This window comes from Columba livia, chromosome 14 (genome assembly GCF_036013475.1).
Source record: "Columba livia isolate bColLiv1 breed racing homer chromosome 14, bColLiv1.pat.W.v2, whole genome shotgun sequence".
NCBI classification, from domain to species: domain Eukaryota; kingdom Metazoa; phylum Chordata; class Aves; order Columbiformes; family Columbidae; genus Columba; species Columba livia.
Window position 1 is genome coordinate 4,340,310 of NC_088615.1, and position 17,459 is coordinate 4,357,768.

The 17,459-nt window shown below is 41.0% G+C and overlaps 1 protein-coding gene and 1 long non-coding RNA gene across 6 annotated transcripts; one reads left to right on the top strand and one right to left on the bottom strand.

Moving 5' to 3' along the window:
• Positions 1-350: 350 nt before the first annotated feature.
• UBLCP1 (ubiquitin like domain containing CTD phosphatase 1) lies at positions 351-13,650 on the bottom strand. 5 transcript variants are annotated; one of them, XM_065029675.1, is made up of 11 exons: positions 13,518-13,650; positions 10,440-10,633; positions 9,943-10,034; positions 9,451-9,536; positions 9,244-9,359; positions 8,070-8,168; positions 7,066-7,103; positions 4,680-4,778; positions 4,134-4,250; positions 2,642-2,769; positions 351-1,372 (listed from the first exon to the last, which is right to left on the bottom strand). In XM_065029675.1, the coding sequence occupies exons 2-11, from the start codon at positions 10,591-10,593 to the stop codon at positions 1,345-1,347; spliced, it is 957 nt and encodes a 318-aa protein (XP_064885747.1). In that variant the 5' UTR covers positions 10,594-10,633; positions 13,518-13,650; the 3' UTR covers positions 351-1,344. The 5 variants fall into 5 exon arrangements, with proteins under 5 accessions (XP_064885747.1, XP_064885743.1, XP_064885744.1 ...); XM_065029671.1 differs by lacking the exon at positions 13,518-13,650 and adding an exon at positions 13,152-13,291; XM_065029672.1 differs by lacking the exon at positions 13,518-13,650 and adding an exon at positions 13,152-13,288 and having other exon boundaries at positions 10,440-10,630.
• Positions 13,651-13,953: 303 nt separating this feature from the next.
• LOC110359473 (uncharacterized) lies at positions 13,954-17,245 on the top strand. Its single transcript, XR_010466108.1, has 3 exons — positions 13,954-14,094; positions 16,524-16,664; positions 17,111-17,245. It is a non-coding gene; the product is annotated as an uncharacterized LOC110359473 (long non-coding RNA).
• Positions 17,246-17,459: the final 214 nt, after the last annotated feature.

Below are 17,459 nucleotides of genomic sequence, written 5' to 3' on the forward strand. Positions count from 1 at the left end.
ACACAGCTTGGGTTGGCACTAAACCACAAAGAGTGGTGGATAAGAAACTGTATATTTTCTGACAGGCCACTGAGCCGGAGCCTAATGTGCTCATCTTAACAGCTCATTTGTGTCTGCTGTCCTGACATTCTGGCATTTGCTGTCACGGTTCCTTTCCTGGGCTGCTGTGCACGTCGCTGTTCAACACCAGCGCCCTAATCTGCAGCGGCACGTACCGGCCTCTTACCTGACTACTGGTGCAAAATCGGTATCTCTGTAATCCAGAGAAACACCCCAAAAAACCAAAAAGAAGATTATCAATGGCTTCTCTATTATGCAAACTAGATACTTAAGACAGCACAGGACACAGATTATGAAAAAAGGAATTTTATTTACACAACTGCTATAGTTCCTTAAGAACAATATATACCATTTTTATTTGAAAGGGTCAGTCTTCTTTCAAATACATGAACTGCATAATGCACAAGTGTTGGTAATGCTGAACAGCAGTCACATCACGCTTCTATAGTGCAGGCATAAGCAGCGCAAGTAAATGATATTTCAAGAACAGTATGGCTGAATATTGTATTTAAACACAGTGTTTGCACTTCAACAAGATTTAGCTAGAAGAGAACAAGGGTTTTGTTCATGCTTTGTTAGGAATGTGACTTTCCCATCTGAGGTTTAAACCCTTCAACTGACACGTGAGAATGTTTCAGGCAGACTGCTTTTCACTTACCAAATAAGAGTGGGTTGCTCTCCCTCAAACTTCAATCTTTTGTTTTCCAGTAAACACTGCTTTGTAGTACAAGTTCACACACTGGGGTAAATTGGCCATAGAGGTGGTATTTTCCCATCTTACTGTCTTGCACAGAGAAACACTGACGTACTAATACATACCAAACTTAGACAACTTGTAATTTATAGACTTAAATAGTGGAATGGGAGAGGGAGACTGTTCCTAAAGATGGAGGGAATAGAGGGCTTATACAATTCATACACTGCCAAGATTGGCTCCTTACTCAACTTTTTTGGTCTAAATGCTTTCATTTTCTAGTTTCAGAATGGTTTTGGTCTTTAATGGTTATGGTTGTACTTCGGCAGCAAAGGAGAGGAAAGTATTTTAAGTGATAACACCAGAACGGAACGCAAGAAAAAGTAACTGACTTCCTTCTCCCACTTTGAGCTTATTGCTGTGATCTTTTAAAAAAACCCACAACCAACCACCTGGAAGACCAAGTATAGCAGTCATTCTGGCATTGGATCCAGTGGCCAGCACTATTATACTCTAGCATAAAAGCAAGGAAAAGTCCAATGATCTTAGGTATGTTCCCTTCAGTTCAGTGCCACACGATTTTATTGGTGTTATTGTCCTTGCTTCTTTGAAAGATACCTGAAAGAAACAAAAGTACATTTTTTTCTTTTCCACAAAATCAGAAGTAGGCACAAATATATCTGGTACCTTTTATACACCTCAGGTATGAATCTGCTTCCTTTTCTCACTAGAAATCCTTCTATCGATAACCGAAAGTTAGAAATGAGATCAATACTACTTCTGATTTCATTTGCTTTCAGTATTCTTTCAATTCCATTCTAGGTTATCTCACAGTAATTCAAAGTCATGTTTTCAGCTACTCTGTTAGGATTTTCAAACAAAAGGTAGGAAGGAAATGGAAACATGTTTTATTGTAAGAGGTTGAAAATGACTTCAATTGGAAAAGTAGCTATTATATCCTTGAAGATAAAAAGGCCCATTAGATGTGGCGCTCCTTCAGATAAATTCAGGACTTTAATTGAACATAATCCAGCATAATCTGAAAAGAACAGCTCTTCGCTCGCTGCTTTAGAGAATCTGAGTTTCCTGATCTCACAGTCCTCCCAGCACTCCAGCTGGAGCAATCTGACCAGGTGGGGACATAGGGGAAAAATCTAATCAATTTAACTGACAATGTGAAACATCCAGTGAACTTCACTGCCTTTAAAGTTTCACGTTTGACTTTCGATTCTAATCAGAAACTAGAAAATTGTAGGAAGTCTGCAAAGCTGTTCTTTTAAGCACCGAATGAGTGTTTTTTCAAATAGCGCATTGCACATACTTTTTTTCCTATGTATTGAAACTTCAGGCTGTTGCATAAAAACTATTAAGAATTTTGCCTGAACACTTCAGTTAATCATTCTCCAGCACGAATCGGGATGCTAACTGGTGCCCTAAGCATTGCAAATGAATACTATAATGCCACACAACTTGGATAGCGCCTGAGAACCACACTGTAAACCCCAAACCCTGAACTAACTGCTGGAAAAGTCGCCTCATACCAAAGGACCTGAGATCTGAACTGACAGCCGAACTTTGCAGGAGTGGAACAAGAGGATCTCCGGGAATCAGGTTCAAAGTGTAATTGCTTCATTGCAAACAATCAGCGGGCCTGAATATTGGAGAAGTATGAAGAAAAGGTCTATTCTGTCAAAATCTTACCATTTTAGGCAATAAGCCCAAACACTACAGCCTTATTAAACTTCTACTCAAACTAAAGGACCTTCATAACTGTAAGTGATGTCAAAGTTCATCAGCTCAGTTGTTTCTGGTCTTTCTATGACAACCTCAAGCAAAACAGAGTGGGGTCAGGGACAGAAGAAGAAAGAATTTTGACTTTGTTCTTACCTTTCCCAGTGCTTGTGATTCAGTTCCAAAAAGTCATCTAATTTTGCTATTTCTTTGAGGTATTGAGTGAGCTTTAGAAGTTCCTTGTCTTTATCACGATTTAAATGTGCTTTCATAAAAGGCCTTATCTATACAAAAGAAACAAACTGGGTATAACCATTTGCTCAACGTAAGAAAAATACTTCCGATTCTCTATCATTTACCACCTAATTAAACTATATTTTCAGTACTATGCCAAGTTATGATTTTTCTTGGGTAAGAGGAAGAAAAACCTTTTCCATTAGTGGCCACATCCAATTTGCCTTGTAATTCACACGAACCCGACCGCGGGGTCTTTGCCTTGTGTACCCACCTCAAGCCTTCCCTTCCCAGTCAGACAGAATGAGAAAATGATCTGGAGTGGGCTGTCACATTTTCTAATATGATTTCATAGATACTTTTGCAGGAGACACGAGGGGTTCTCAGCTCTGCTTTATGAGTTGTGTGGCATCACTGGAACTAGATGCTTTTTTTTTTTCCCCAACAAAAAGCATTTGACTACAATTATAGTTTCTGTGAAGACAGATGTCAGAAATAAAGCTTATCTGACAACTGCTTTAAGCTCGGAATACATTACACGTGTGTCCTGTTTCAGTGATTCAACATTCTTGTCTGCAGCTCTGTTAACAACATTTTGACAAACATCTTTCCAATCTGAGCTAGAGGGAGCTCTTGGGATAATCATCTCCCAGCAAGTTCTTTGCTAGTCCTCATTCTCCTAACACTGTACAGCTCCAATGAACATCATCTTGCTAGATCTCTTCACATCATGGACACTTTCAAAGAAACATCATCTTGGATTTCTGCAGCTGAAAACAGGTTTGATTTTTTTAAAAGAAATTCATGAAGGTTCTTTTAGCCCCACACTGCTGTACCATCACATAGAAGTAGAAATTGAAGCTGCGTTCTTCTTATTCAGAACCAGCACTGATAATGGAGCACAAACTGGCTGACAATTTGATAACATGAAATATTTGCTGTTCTGCAGTCAAAATGGCTTGAGGTATTATTTCCCAGAATAGAATGCTTGCTATTATATTGGCATACTACCATGGAGTAGAGCTGCTTGTTATTTGATTTATTTTCTGAATATGACCACTCTTGAGACTGAACATCACGTATTTCAATGGTGCCTGTCAGCAATGCCCAGCTTGATTATGGTTTGCAGGTATCATTTAAGCAGAAATCATAATTTCATTGATTTTGGTAGTCTCTTAAAAGCTCAGTTAATAGTGAAGCCAAGCTTATCAAATACTACTATTAGGGAAATGTTAGTCCAGAAAAATGGCATTCTAAATTAAACAAAAACAACAAAAAAATCCCCACACAATGAAATATGCATCTTTGCCAATTAAGAATAGCCTTTCTTTGTGATCCAGCAAAGAAGTAAGACAAAGTGCTACTTGAAGTATAACAAAAAGTAGTAATAAACAAAAATCCCTGTTAAAATTACCTTGAGTCCATTCTGCGGATTCATTAGGAAGTTTCGGCCGATATCATCAAACATTATAGTATTTTTTTTGCTGTAATATTCTGAAAATTTTCCCCAGATAACACCAAGAGGCTTCACCTGCAAAAATATCAGATACAAGGTACCTGAGGTAAATCAGATCACAGGCAGGAGATGAAAACATCAGTCCACAGGAACTTGAGTCCAAACTCAAATGGACACTTGTACTTCTGCTGAAAAATCCGCAGGCACTTGGGCTTTAATAAGGGAGGGGATGTGAAATAGTATAACATACTAAATATCCCACACGCAAAGGAAAAGCTTTCTGTTATCTATTATTTGATTTGAAAGCAGTCTCTTCCAAACATACTACTCCAAATGAAACGTTAATAGAGAATTTTGGTAGAAAAAAAATCATCTATGCTTCCAATATTCTTAAAGTTTTTTTGCATGAAAACTCTCGTACAACTTCATTGTTGAATATTTCGAAGGGTTAACAATACATGTCAGTTGAATGTAGAAAAAGGTCAGGAAAAAATAGCCACTTACATCTATTAGCCCTCTCCTAGGAGTGTGCACTGTTATCATGGCAGCGCTGTCCAACATGAAAGTTATCTTGTAGTTTGCATTGGTACTCACGCCCAGCTCCTGCAGCACAAAGGTTTATTATTAAAGCTTCTAATTATGACAGTTTTACTGTTGTACAGCTGGAACCATCATTATAGCACATTGTCTGTCAAAGGGTGAGCTGAGGATTACCAGAGACACACTAAAAATAGATGTCTGAGGGGGGTTAAATTCTTCTATCCAATGAGGACCATAAAATTTACACCATTCTACCAAGAGAAAAAAACAACAGGATTTATTTTTGCAGTGATTACTATCAGCAACTTAATAACTGATGTCAGCATAAAATCAAAGCAACTTTGCAGGAGAAGCAAAATACAAGAGGTCTCACCCATACCTTTGTGCATAATCTCCACAAGTTCCACGTGCCTCAGCTTTATCTATAGCAAGGACAGCAACTGTGTACTGTCTATTTCTTCCCTTCAGTAAGTAGCAACCATCCAAGATGAAATGTATGGTAACAGTTCATTGTTACCCTTCCCTCCTACGCATGTCCAAGACAGTCAATGCTAGTCAGCAATCTGTCAGTTTGCACTTTAAAGATTTGGTAACTCGTGAAATAAAGACTCTAAGGAAACCTTATGCTTTTTAGAAAAAAATAAAACAACAAAAACACAACCAATTTTGACTAGATGAGAGAGCACCATTTCAAATCCTTTACAAAACTGAAAAGTAATAGTAACATGTGCTGACATGTTATAACATAGATATTGCTGACTTCATTTCTGGTGTGTGCAACAGTAGTGATGTGCAAAGGTACAGAACAAGGAGAAAACATCTACTACAGCAGCTCTCTTGCAAATATCCAGCCACACTGAACTGATTTACCTTTATATCAAAAAGTGAATCTTGCAAATGAAAAGCACAACCTACCTGGGTCAGTGTCGTGTTACACTGAAAAAACTAGCTGTTCTAGACCTGCTGAATTCCGGGCATAAAGAGATGGTAAATGGGAGCTTAAACTTGGTTATCTGATACTCCCTTCTTTTTAATGCTGTTCCTGCTTTGTAGTTTAAAACAAAAACTTTAATGCCGTTATTGCTGGGGTCATTGTTCCCTGACGTAAAGTGAAACTGTTCCAAGGGTTTCAAACTCATTTTCACCGGGGGCCATATCAGCCTCACGGTTGCTTTCAAAGGGCCGAATGTAATTTTAGGACTGGATAAATGTAGGAGTAGTTACGCCCCTGTGTTACAGATGAGCACCCCAGGTGCTATCAGTTTAATGAGAAACAGCAGTTGGCACCTATGGGTAGGAGGCTCAGCAGATCAAGATCCAGGGGTAGGCACAGAAAGGCTGTGATTCAATAACATATGAAAGGGCTGGAAAGGTGGTGCAGAAATGTAGAAAGGTGACCAGTGCAGGGGAAACAGCCAAGTTTTGAACAACGGTTTTCCACTACACTGACAGACACAACACAGAGATGCAACACTGCCACAATGTTTGCAAGGCTCAACATTGATTTACTTGCATTAATGATAGTTTTGATTAAAGGTTCTCACGTCTGAGATCACTCTGAGGCATTTTTGTTTGTTTAGAAAACTTGTAGCAATTTATTACTTTGAGATATACAACACTGGAAACTGTGCTTTGCTCTGTTAAAGCCTGAAAAAAAAGTTTAGTCTATAACAAAGAGTGGAGATAGAAAAGTTTAAATTTAGAAAAGTTTTGCCTGAAATGGAAACAAGCTTTGATTTTTTTTTAAGCCTAAAAAACCCCAAGCCACCAAGCAAACACACAGCAATTCTTAGTAAGCTGATTAGATTTACAGCTAAGCCTGTCTATAAATATGTTTACCACTAGGTCAGCTGTGCAAAACTGGCTAGTTGCCTGATTTAGGTACAGAAGAAACTAGGATTCAAAGAAGAGCTCTGACGGATGTTTAGTAAGGCAGAGGAAGCAAAAGAACCACACAGCTGCAAGAGCTACAACATAAATATGCCAAGAGTTTCCTCTTGATAACCTACTCCAGCATGTCACATCTGTCTGCTCCTTCAAAAAAATGATATTACAGACTAGAACTCTATAATTAGAAGTAAGATGAAAGCAACTGTGAAGGCTGTGTGACTAATCCAAGTTTCAGCAGGTACTGACTTGTGTTCAGTTCTGCTAAATTTAGCACCTACTTCTGATTGTGTGGAATTCTAAAATTAGATTTAATCTAGTTTTGTGACAAAGATAATTTAAAGTGACTATGAAGATTCAAAAAGCTTGGCGTTTAATTTGTAGGACCTCCCCAGTTGCTAATCTGCTTTATAACACTGAGCATGTGAGACTAGAAACAAATCACATTTTCAGGACAACTTACTTTCATTTTAGCTTCAATCCACTTCATATTAGTAGCAGCTGCAATAAAAGGGAGAAAAAGAGAGAAAGCTTTACCAAAATAAGTAATTGACAGACAAAACAGAAACAAGCCAATTGTTCACTTAATATATCAAACTTTTACAAAAAGATAGATTCCAGAAAAATCCATCCTTGTTACAGCTTCTAGGGTTCACTGCCTTGAAGACAGTCTTCCTTCATGAAGTTTATTTTTACTTGGAAAAGCTTACTTTTTGAATAAACAACTAGATGAAGCACTGCATGTGTTTAAATCATTTTCTAGATCAGCTGTTACTGAACTACAGTCTGCAGGACCATAAGAATTGGGCTACACCTGGTCTGACCCACAGAGCCTGTGCAGGATTTTCTCCTGAAGCAACAGTAAGTGAACACATAGATGGTCTTGAACACATAAGGTCTTGAAAGGGAAATATCTCAACACTGCCCATTGCTCTAAGAGTATGTGGAAACAGCGTTCCACACTATGAAAACTAAATTTTGTAATACAGTTTTCATATGGTTTAAACTCTGCACTGGCTAAAGTCTGTTCTCCAGCTGTCGGAAAGGAAGTGAAATAGCAGGCAAAGGATCGACCATCTCTGTACCAGAAGATTTTGGTTCATTTGGCACTTTTTATTGTCTGGATTGAGATCAAACAGTGGCTGAATATTGATGATACAATTCTGTTACTTCAAGCACTTGTTTGTTTGTGCAAAGTAACGCTCGGTAAAGTGATGTTAAGCTTTATCCTGTGATTAGATCCATTCATGTGAGCAAAATTTTCACATAAGAATTACTACTTTTCTAAAAATAGCTCTACCAGCTGTGTGAACATTCCTGCTGAATGTATTACAGCATGTATTAATTCATGTATTGTTTTAGATCTTGTGATTCGCACTAAAAAGCAATATAAAAACCTCCCACCTGGAGTATTTGCTCTGAATGACAATTTGCAACAAAGTCTTAGGTATTGAGTATAAAACTTACACCAAATTACAATATCGTAATCCTCATATGCAGATGTCAGGAATTCATGCAGGTATGGCCTCATCAGCTCTACCCCAGTTTCAGCACATGACCTGTGGTCTAAAAAGAATATAAGAGATAAGCAATTCATTATTAAAGTTTAGGTTATTACAGTTCAGTCTGACTTCCCTATCTATGCAAAGACCTGAAGAGTTTCATGAGGGAAGCACTGGGGCATTTTAAAATCATGAATGAATTCATAGTAATCTACCCCTCCCATTGTAAAGGTGGAGAAAAGAAGCAGAGGGGGATATTCCCCATAGGTATCTGAGGGCTTAGCTAATAATTAAAGCAAAGATCTGTGGTTCTGAATGTCTTTGAACAGTCAAGCCAAATAGTTCACCTGTGCAACTTAGAAAATTTGTAGCAGCCCAGATATGAAACAGATTCCTTCAAGCCTGGTCAAGTTAATTTTGTGAACATTTATCAGGCTGTCTGTTCCAATTAGAGAACCGCTGCCTCAAATTGTCCTAGCACAAGACCTAAATAAACATTTTAGACTCAGCAATGGGTTGAATTTTGATCTCAGATGTAAACAAATCTCCTCAAAAAGGAAAACTAAGGAAAAGGCATAAAGTAAGCTATTATTTACTGCTTATAGTTGAGCTGCCACGACAAACCTGTGTGCCAGAAAATTAAGTCAGAAGAAAAATTCGGGCTTCCAAAAAAACCAGTCTGACAGAATATCCAAGTAAAATGTGCTTTATGCATGTTTAGTAATCATCTAGAAATCAAATTTGAAGCTACTCTCCCATAGCCCCGAAAGTGGAGTCAATCAGGTACAGACCAAGATCACTATTTTACAATATCTTGCCCTGCCACCGTGACGCCCAAGATACAAGTTGGTCAAGAGAAAAAATATTTGGCTAAAATATTTAATTTCTACTTGTTTGTGTCATCTTGCAGAAAGCAAATAGTTGCTGCTCTAAGATCAGCAATATGCAATGTTTACAGAGCCCAATGTTTTTTAAAATATGAGCAGAAGACCCCACAACATTACAAAGCAGAAGTTATACAGTACAACATATACCAAAGTCACTGAAGAAGATTCGTGAGGCAAAAATCAGGAAACATGAACTGGTAAATACACTGACCTCTCAAACAAGCAAAAAACACGGGTTGCATAAAATCTCACCAAATAGTGTATAATCAACATCCAGCACCAGCAGCTTTTTGCCTTCTCTAGGAGGATTCAGAATTTCCACTTTGTATTCTTTAACTCTGCGGGAAATTTTCAGTAGGTTTTCTTCCCTAATGTAAGAGTGCAAAAAGTCGCAGTTAATTAAAATGCACACTGTACATTCAATAACAGGACTGTTTTTTAATAGCTAAAACTCCCAACCTATTTTCGACTTCCACAACTTCCTCTTCAATATCAAAGTCATTGACAACATCGTCATTATCAGGAGGCGGCCCAAGGACATCTTCCTAGAGGAATAATAACAACAAAAGATAGGTAGGATCACTGAGAGAAAATAACAATGGACAGCAAGTTTCTATTCCTGCACATTACAGGAAAACATACTATTTAACGAAAATTACTCCACTTTACTAGTGGGAACAATTACTGAAGCATGCTGCTGATGGTTCACATTTGAGAAGTCGGTGAATATCACAATAAGAAGTTAGTAGTTCATGTCTAGAACATTACAAGAAAATGAACACACTGCTCTCAGAGTGCTGCAGAAAAGCTTACATCACATAAATAGACACCAACAGAAATCTACTGTACCACCATCTTCCAAATGATTACTGGAATATTCAAAATTTAAAATCACAATTAGGAGACAGATAAGCATTTTTTCCTATTTAAGCTAAGGGGTAAAACACTTACCAAACTCTCTTCACGAGTGCCCATCATCATTATTTTAGTGTTTGGTTTCAACTTCAGAGCTCCAAGCTTCACGTCATCATCCGCAGGTTTGCCTATAATGCAAGCAGATAATTTCTTTTAATTGGGTAGAGAGATTTTAGAAAAATGTTAAGACATTTTAAGCTTAATTGAAATAAAACACCCATCAAGCACCAGGAAAGCCCAAGCTGCATTATTCTCTTCCTCCACACGCAGATAAATTGCTTGTCTGGCTGGCAGTAACTCAGCGTTTTCTAACATACATTTGCTGCACTTTCATATCAGCCATTAAAAAATGACCCAGTAGATGTATCAATAATAAACAATATCCAGTGATGTATAAAATTTCTATGCTTGTGTTCACTCAAAAGCTGGATCTGGGAGGTAGATGCCCTGTTACTATTCAGATCCTGGGTGGGTTTAGAGAATGGTCAGCCTTGAAGGCACGTTCACCACAAACAGCTAATATAAATAATTACCCTTCATTTTAAGTCCAAGTAGTTTTTGACGCTCTGGTAACACTCCAGTAAGGCCTTTAAGAGACTGCTTCAGATCCAACACTGTGTCTTCTTCTGACAGCGAGGTTATCGTATACTCCTGTCCACCCCATTTTATTATGAGAGAGAGAGACATCCTTGAAGCATATGTTCAGTATTATTTTCTGAAAAATCTGCTGCAGGAAGAAAATACAATGATTATGTAAGGAAGAAGTAGAATTGCTCTTTTCAGAAAACAAACCATACAGTCTGTTTAAAGAATTTTTGTGGGATTTTTATTATAATGTTTGTTTTGTGTGAGCAGGTGACAAGCGTGTTGAAACTGAGGGAGAAGGAACCAGCACTAAAACTGGGGCTCTGAATTCCACTTCAATGTGTTTAGCAATGTCATGCTCCCCGTTTGCTCCAGTACATGCTCGTTTGCTGTGTGTTCTGTGCAGGTACAGCCTGTTCCCTGCACAACCAGCACCCAAGCACAGTGCTGCAGTATCATAAAAGTCATTTCAAATCGCTGAAATGTCCTCTGTAATAATTATGCAACCGAATCAGCCACCGATATCTTTACATATGTAACAACAAAACAGCAAATATGAAACACTTAAAATATATAAAACCATAAGAATAGTTCTGAACCCACCAGCCCATTTTTAGCGTTGGATTTCTCTGATCACTTTCACTAAGACCTGTGAAATACCTGCAGTAATACACACCCCAGGTCACGTCTCGCTGTAGCAATATCAAAGCAGGAGTTTGAAAACAAAGCCAAAATACACACCCACGCCATGCAATTACACTGTAAGAACTGCACTTTCATTGCAGTGCTAACAAAGCAACCATAATTATACAATCTTTAATTTACACAGCATCACTTATACAAATTGTACTTGACAGTTTAGTCCCACATTAAACACAGCAGAACAAGACTTTTAGCTTTGTGCAGAAGGAAGGACATGTTTTTTCTGTTAAAGCTTGGAAACAGAGAATCAAGTAGATAGAAAGGTATGAAGAGGCTGTTACAGACTGTCAGGAGATGCAGAGAAGGTCTCTGCACCACTAATGGTGAGAGTGTCCTCGAAAGACTGATCTTTCAAAAGAGACAGACCTATGAACAAACCTGAGGTGATCCACCTTCAGGAAATGCCTTACACCAAGAAATACAGGTCTGGCGGATCTGAAACTCTCAGAATCCAAAAATCTGATTCCTCTTCCTCTCTAGCATCAGATTCTCACGGGTTACCTACCTGCTCTCACACAAAATACTACTCTTTCATACAGTGTCGCCTATTAGAAAGGAACAAGTAATTACTCAGGTGAATGCATTAAGCTCAGACCAGATGAGAAACAGAGAGCTAGACCCAACCTGCTTGCTGAGGACACTACAAGCCACATCTCCACACTATTCCCTCCAAAAGCCCTGGAAGCAAATTGAAGAGGAAAACTGGTCTCACATAAGTCTTTTTTTTTTTTCTTTCAAATATCCACAAATCAGACAGGGACCTGGTGTTATCCTGTGAAAAAGACTCATGAAAAACACGTCACAGAAACACTAAAAAATTCAACAGAGGTTATGGCTGCATAGCATCAAGTATGGGGTCACTACCATAAAGCATCCCTGTCCATAATCCTCAGACTAAGTTTATATAAAGAAGAGTTTGTTTTCTCACCTGTACCATACACCTCAAATCACTCTGCCAGAAAATGCCTCAGGCAAGAACTGTGAGAAAACTGCACAGGTCTCTGTCCAGCTCTACATTGAAAAGGTCATCTGTCTAAAGTTGAGCACTTTACCAACCCTCTGCCTTTACTGAGTTACAGTCCTGCTAAGTGTTACCAGAAACGACAAGAAACGCCTTTATTCAATGCCAAAACACTAAGGGGACTGAGTGTGGACACCAGAATCAACAATTGCAGGAAAACAGATTTGGAGCAGAGAAAGCCACAGAGATTTTTGAAGTTTCTGCCACCAGGGCTGGACGCCAAGTGAAACTGAAGCCTATTGAAATTGATCCTGCTTTGGTGAAATTACATTTTCAGAGCTTTAACAAGCCCCTTGGGCCACCAAGAGCCTATGGGTTGGAAGGTCCCTGGGGCAGAGAAAGTGTTAAAGTTGTGCTGTTGTAGTTAGATTGTCACATCACACAATTTTTCTTGGGAAATTTGGAAGAGAGACATCTACATCTTCAAGTTTCACCACGTGACATAAACCATACAAACCCCAAAAGCAGGGGTCGTGCGGACGGGCCCGCAGCACTTTCTCCTACATCGCAACAGGTGGAGGGAGGGGGTTTGAACCAGAGCTGCTCCGTGTCACCCACCCCCGCGATCGCGCCTCCGGCCGGCGCCGGCGGGACCGGCCCAGAGTTCGCTCCCCTCGGCCCCGGGCGGGGCTACCCCAGCGGCGGGACGGGCTGGGGGAGCCCACACGCCGCTGCTGGCCCCGGGGAGCCGCTCCCGCCCCGCAGACGTTATGGAGGCACCGACCCGGCCGAGACAAGCGCTCACCCTCGTCCCCCCGCCGCCATCGGCCCTGCCTAACCCCGGCCCCCGCCGCACACAGACGATCTCAGGCCCGTGCCCAGACCTACCGGGCTGCCCCGGTGCTAGAGGGCACGGCAGCGCTCCCCGCAGCCCACCAGGTGACAGCGCCGCCGCCGATCTGCCCCCCACCCCCGGCAGCGCGATGCGGCCCCTCACCGTGGCAACGGAACCGGCACCGTCCCGGGTTCCGCCGCACCGGAAGCGGAACTGGCGCCCGCCGGAAGCGGGCGGAGGTGGGGGGGAGGCAGTGCGGGGCGCCCGCAGCCTCCCGGATGGGCGCGGGTTTCCCGTCCGGCGGCCGCAGCGCCGTCAGGCAGGGCGGGGCGGCCGGGCCGGGCCGGCGGGTTCACTCCGGGCTTGTGGCCGGGCTCTGGGTCCCTGCTGGAACCGTCATCCCCGAGCCAGCCGCTGGCGGGCTCGGTGGCCCCGGTCGCCGGGGCCCGAGCGGTGGTGGGGAGGTCGAGGCGGTCCTGCCTGTTCTCGTACCGGTCAGACTGTGAGGCGAGGGAGAGTTTTAACTACCTTTAACGAGAATAACAGCTTAGGCCCGCCTGCGGAGGGTTCCTCAGGGCTGCTCCTGTCGGGTCACGCAGAAAGTGGCGGGTTTGTGAGGTAAAACCCACGGCAGCCCCAGGGCGCCCCCCCCATCGCCGGCAGAGGGAACTGCCGTGTGCCCCTATCGCCACCGGCGGCTCTTCGTTATTAAATCTGAAAGGGGACTGCTTTGTACCCAGGGATCCTGACTCCAGATTTTCTTAGCTTCGAATATGACTCTTTACAGGCATGTTATCTTTCTGTGTTTGTTGATTCAATGGGCACTTCGCAGCAGCTGTTGGGAACTGGCTGCAGCTGCGGCGCTTTTGTGCGTGGACCACAAATGTAGAAGGAAAAAAATGTATTTTGCACAAAGATGGCCTTTTGCACTGAGTATTCTCCTTTGCAGAAATACATGAAAGGAAAGGTACGGTCCAGTTTCTTACATATGTGAAATGGAGATGATACAGACTGCAGTTCCTCTCGGCATCAGCAGAGACGCTGTTAAATTGAAGGAACTAAAAGTTTCAGTCCTCGCTCATCTTCGGTCTTGCTCTTAAGAGAGGTTAGATAGTTTTTCTCTGCCTTTTTTGTGTAGTTACAAATAGGTAAGGGAATAAAAGAGCAGAGGTGAGCAGCTGTGCACCAAGTACAAGTTTCTTCAGAATGGCTGCTGTAACTGTAAGTAAATCACAGTGAAGAAGTGCAGTAGAAACAAAAACTGCGTAGAAGCCAAATTTCTTTGCTGAGTGGATATGAATTGAATGTATTTCCTGCCTGGATATGTAGTTTGAGTTCTGTTCTATATTCAGGTTTTGGCATAAAAGCAGTTTGGGTTTCAGGAGAGTCGTACAAATGGCAGAGTACTGTAGCGAATACATGTTGGGTTTAGCGTCTGACTGCACATAAATCCACGTAAACCCAGTCATTATGTGTGTATTGCAGTCAAGAAGGGTTTCTTTTTCCTTTAATGACACACAGTTGTCTTCCGCACAGACGCAGCACTTCACAGCAGTGCTGAAAAGCTTCCAAAGCTGCAACTAGTAACCAAAGTCACACCCTGTCATAAAACTGCACCCTCCAGACCTGTTTAAAAATTCAGAATGCAAAAATGATACGTAGTCTGACCGCCTCTCTATTTGTAATATTACAAAATATATTTTCTCATTATTTTTGGTTGGCTTTTAAGAAGCTCTCTTGAAGAGAAGGCAGTAGCATTTTTGTTTGGTGGTGGTTGTTTGTTTGTTTGTTCCATGTTTGAGGAGGAACATGAAAAAAACATACATACTTATGGATATTTCATTTCTGGTATGATACTGGTGTTCTACTATCCTGAGGTATGACTCGGACATCCTCACGTTAGGTGGTGTTGAAAAATGCTCCAATCCTGACAATATTTATGCTGCACAGATAAATATGTCCTTTTGCTTAGCTGTTAAAACACATGGTGGTGCTCAATCCTAACATTAAAAAGTGTTAAGTGGTAAAGTAATTTAAGACCATAGAATTTAAGCCCAAACAGCATAATCTTTTATTTGTACTGAGGAGTTTGGTTTGTGGTGGTATCCTCTGGGTTTATAGTGTGGTAAACTATAGTAGACCATGGAGGAAGGAGAAGCAGTGGGGAAATTTTAAAGCAAATGCATGTTCCCTTTCACCTTGATGTGCTCTACGTCCTGCGATGCTCCAGGGTGAAATAAAAACAGTGGCTGCATGTCAGATTGATGCCTCTGGCTCTGTTCCAGTGCCTCATGTTCACAGCAAGCATCGCTGCACGTTTTGAGGAATACGCGCACAACTACTGAAGCCTGGGAGCTCATCTCCTAAATTGCTTCTCTTACTGCAAGTGAGAGAGCAAAATTCCCAGTAGCAACTCTGGGGAATGCTGGATAAGAATCCTTTAAAATCGTCATTTAAAGCTGAAAAACGTGTGGAAAGCTCAAAAGGTTGCTTTGAGAATTAAGAGAAAGTTTAAATCACATGTGAGGAGTTAGAAAGCGAAGGTGATGATACTGCAGGGCTGAGAGATGCTTAATATTTGTTCTATTTAGTGACTTCAATGGCAGAGAGTCAGTGCAGATGTTAAGGTGATGCAGACTATGAATGGGCCAACATCCCGATTTCAAAGTTTCGCAACTTTTTATTTTCAAATTGCTTTTTGGTTCCAAAAACTCATTTGAATATATGCCTGTATCTACCCCACTTCTAAATTGAACCCATGTTAGGAAAAAGCCTAGAACAGAGCCCATATTCTCTACTGGGAATAGAAGAATAGTTAAAATACAGCTTTGTATGCTTTTAATGCTTTTTGATTTTCCCTCTCAACTCTTTGCTATTTCCTACAATACCTTCTCATTTATTACTGTTCCCAGTTCCTTTGTTTTATAATTTGTTCTAAGTGAGTGGTAAAAGCAATGTCTGAGAATGTGAAATGCTTGAAGTTTATACCGTCCAAGTGGTTCCAGCCCTGTGCAGACGCGTGTGCGAGCTGCCTGCACTGTTCATGAGCACTTCAATGGAATACAGCAGACATCGTGATTTACTGGACGCTGCCATCACCGTGCCCTGGAAATGCAGCGTTTGACTGTGGGCTGTGATGATCTGAGTCACTGTGTGACTCTGGGCAAAAAACCGAGAGCTGAATTTCCAGCGTTCAATAATGGGATGTATGTTAGTCGCTGGCAGCTTAGCTGGAGACATGGAAGTGTCTCAAGTTTGAAATGAAACACATTTTCGAGTTATCACTAATACAGTAAGCCTCTGTCTCAGCTTCCTTATCAGCAACGTGGTGGTTAGAATAATATTTATGTCTTTTCCTTACTGGAGTTTTGTCAGGATTATTTAATTAATGTTGGCACTGTGGATGCTGTGAGTACTAGAGGCTTGTACCAGTATACCATATGATTCTCCAGTTTCTGAATGCAACTGTTATTCTTCTGCCACTATTCAGCCCAATTATTTTTATTTTATTTACTTCGATTCTTTGTATTCTAGATTATGCCCCACTGGCAAGAGATCTTAGGAGAGAACTGTGATGCTTTTGTTTGCTGAACAAACCCTGATTCATCACTTTCCTTACATCACCACCCAGCTCTCCAGCTTCTCAACCCAGAGACTGGTATTTCTTTCCTTTAGGTAAGTTGTAAATCATAGCAGCTGTTTGTTTGTTTTGAGTCAGCGCTCTCCAGTGTTACAAAAGTGATAAGAATATATGTAATCATATGAGATACCTAATTATCAGAGATACTGCTGAAGAGGTTTCCTGAAGAGAGTCAAAATAAATATGAAATTGAGAAACTGCAACTAGCTGAATTGCTAGAAAGAACTGTGGAAAGCAGTGAGAATTAGAAGAAAAATAAGGGTTGATGAGAAGCCAAGTGATGGGGAGGAAATGTGGGAAATAGGGTCACAGAGAGGGGAAAATGGGTATTTCTGAGATGGGGCTACGGAGTGAGAGTGGGTAAATCAGAGACAGGGATGCCCTGGCTCTGTTGCTATTGTGGGACCCAGTCACGCTCCCAGTTCCTGTGTCTGGGGATGTGTTTCTGCAGGAACTGAAGTTTGTTTATTCCTTTGTTTAGTGAATGGGATAAAATTGCAAGAAGCGAACACAAAAGGCTTTGGGGGCTGGCTGCCATCAGCGTGACAAGGCATACGCTTGAGGCACCAAATTGGGTTTCACAGGCAATCTTAATTTTTGCATTATTTTACTTTTGTCTGACTTTATGCAATACAACCTACTTGTTAAGACATTCCTTTGCTTTTACATATGTATGTATGAATATTTTTTGAAATAATGACTTGTAAAAAGCTTCAAATAAAACTGCCCACGTTATTGTCCACCTTAGGCATGCAGTGTCCTTCTGTGTCAGCATATTTTGCTGCTTTTGAGAATTCTTATGAGGGATTTTCTTTGTAAGCAGTTTGGGG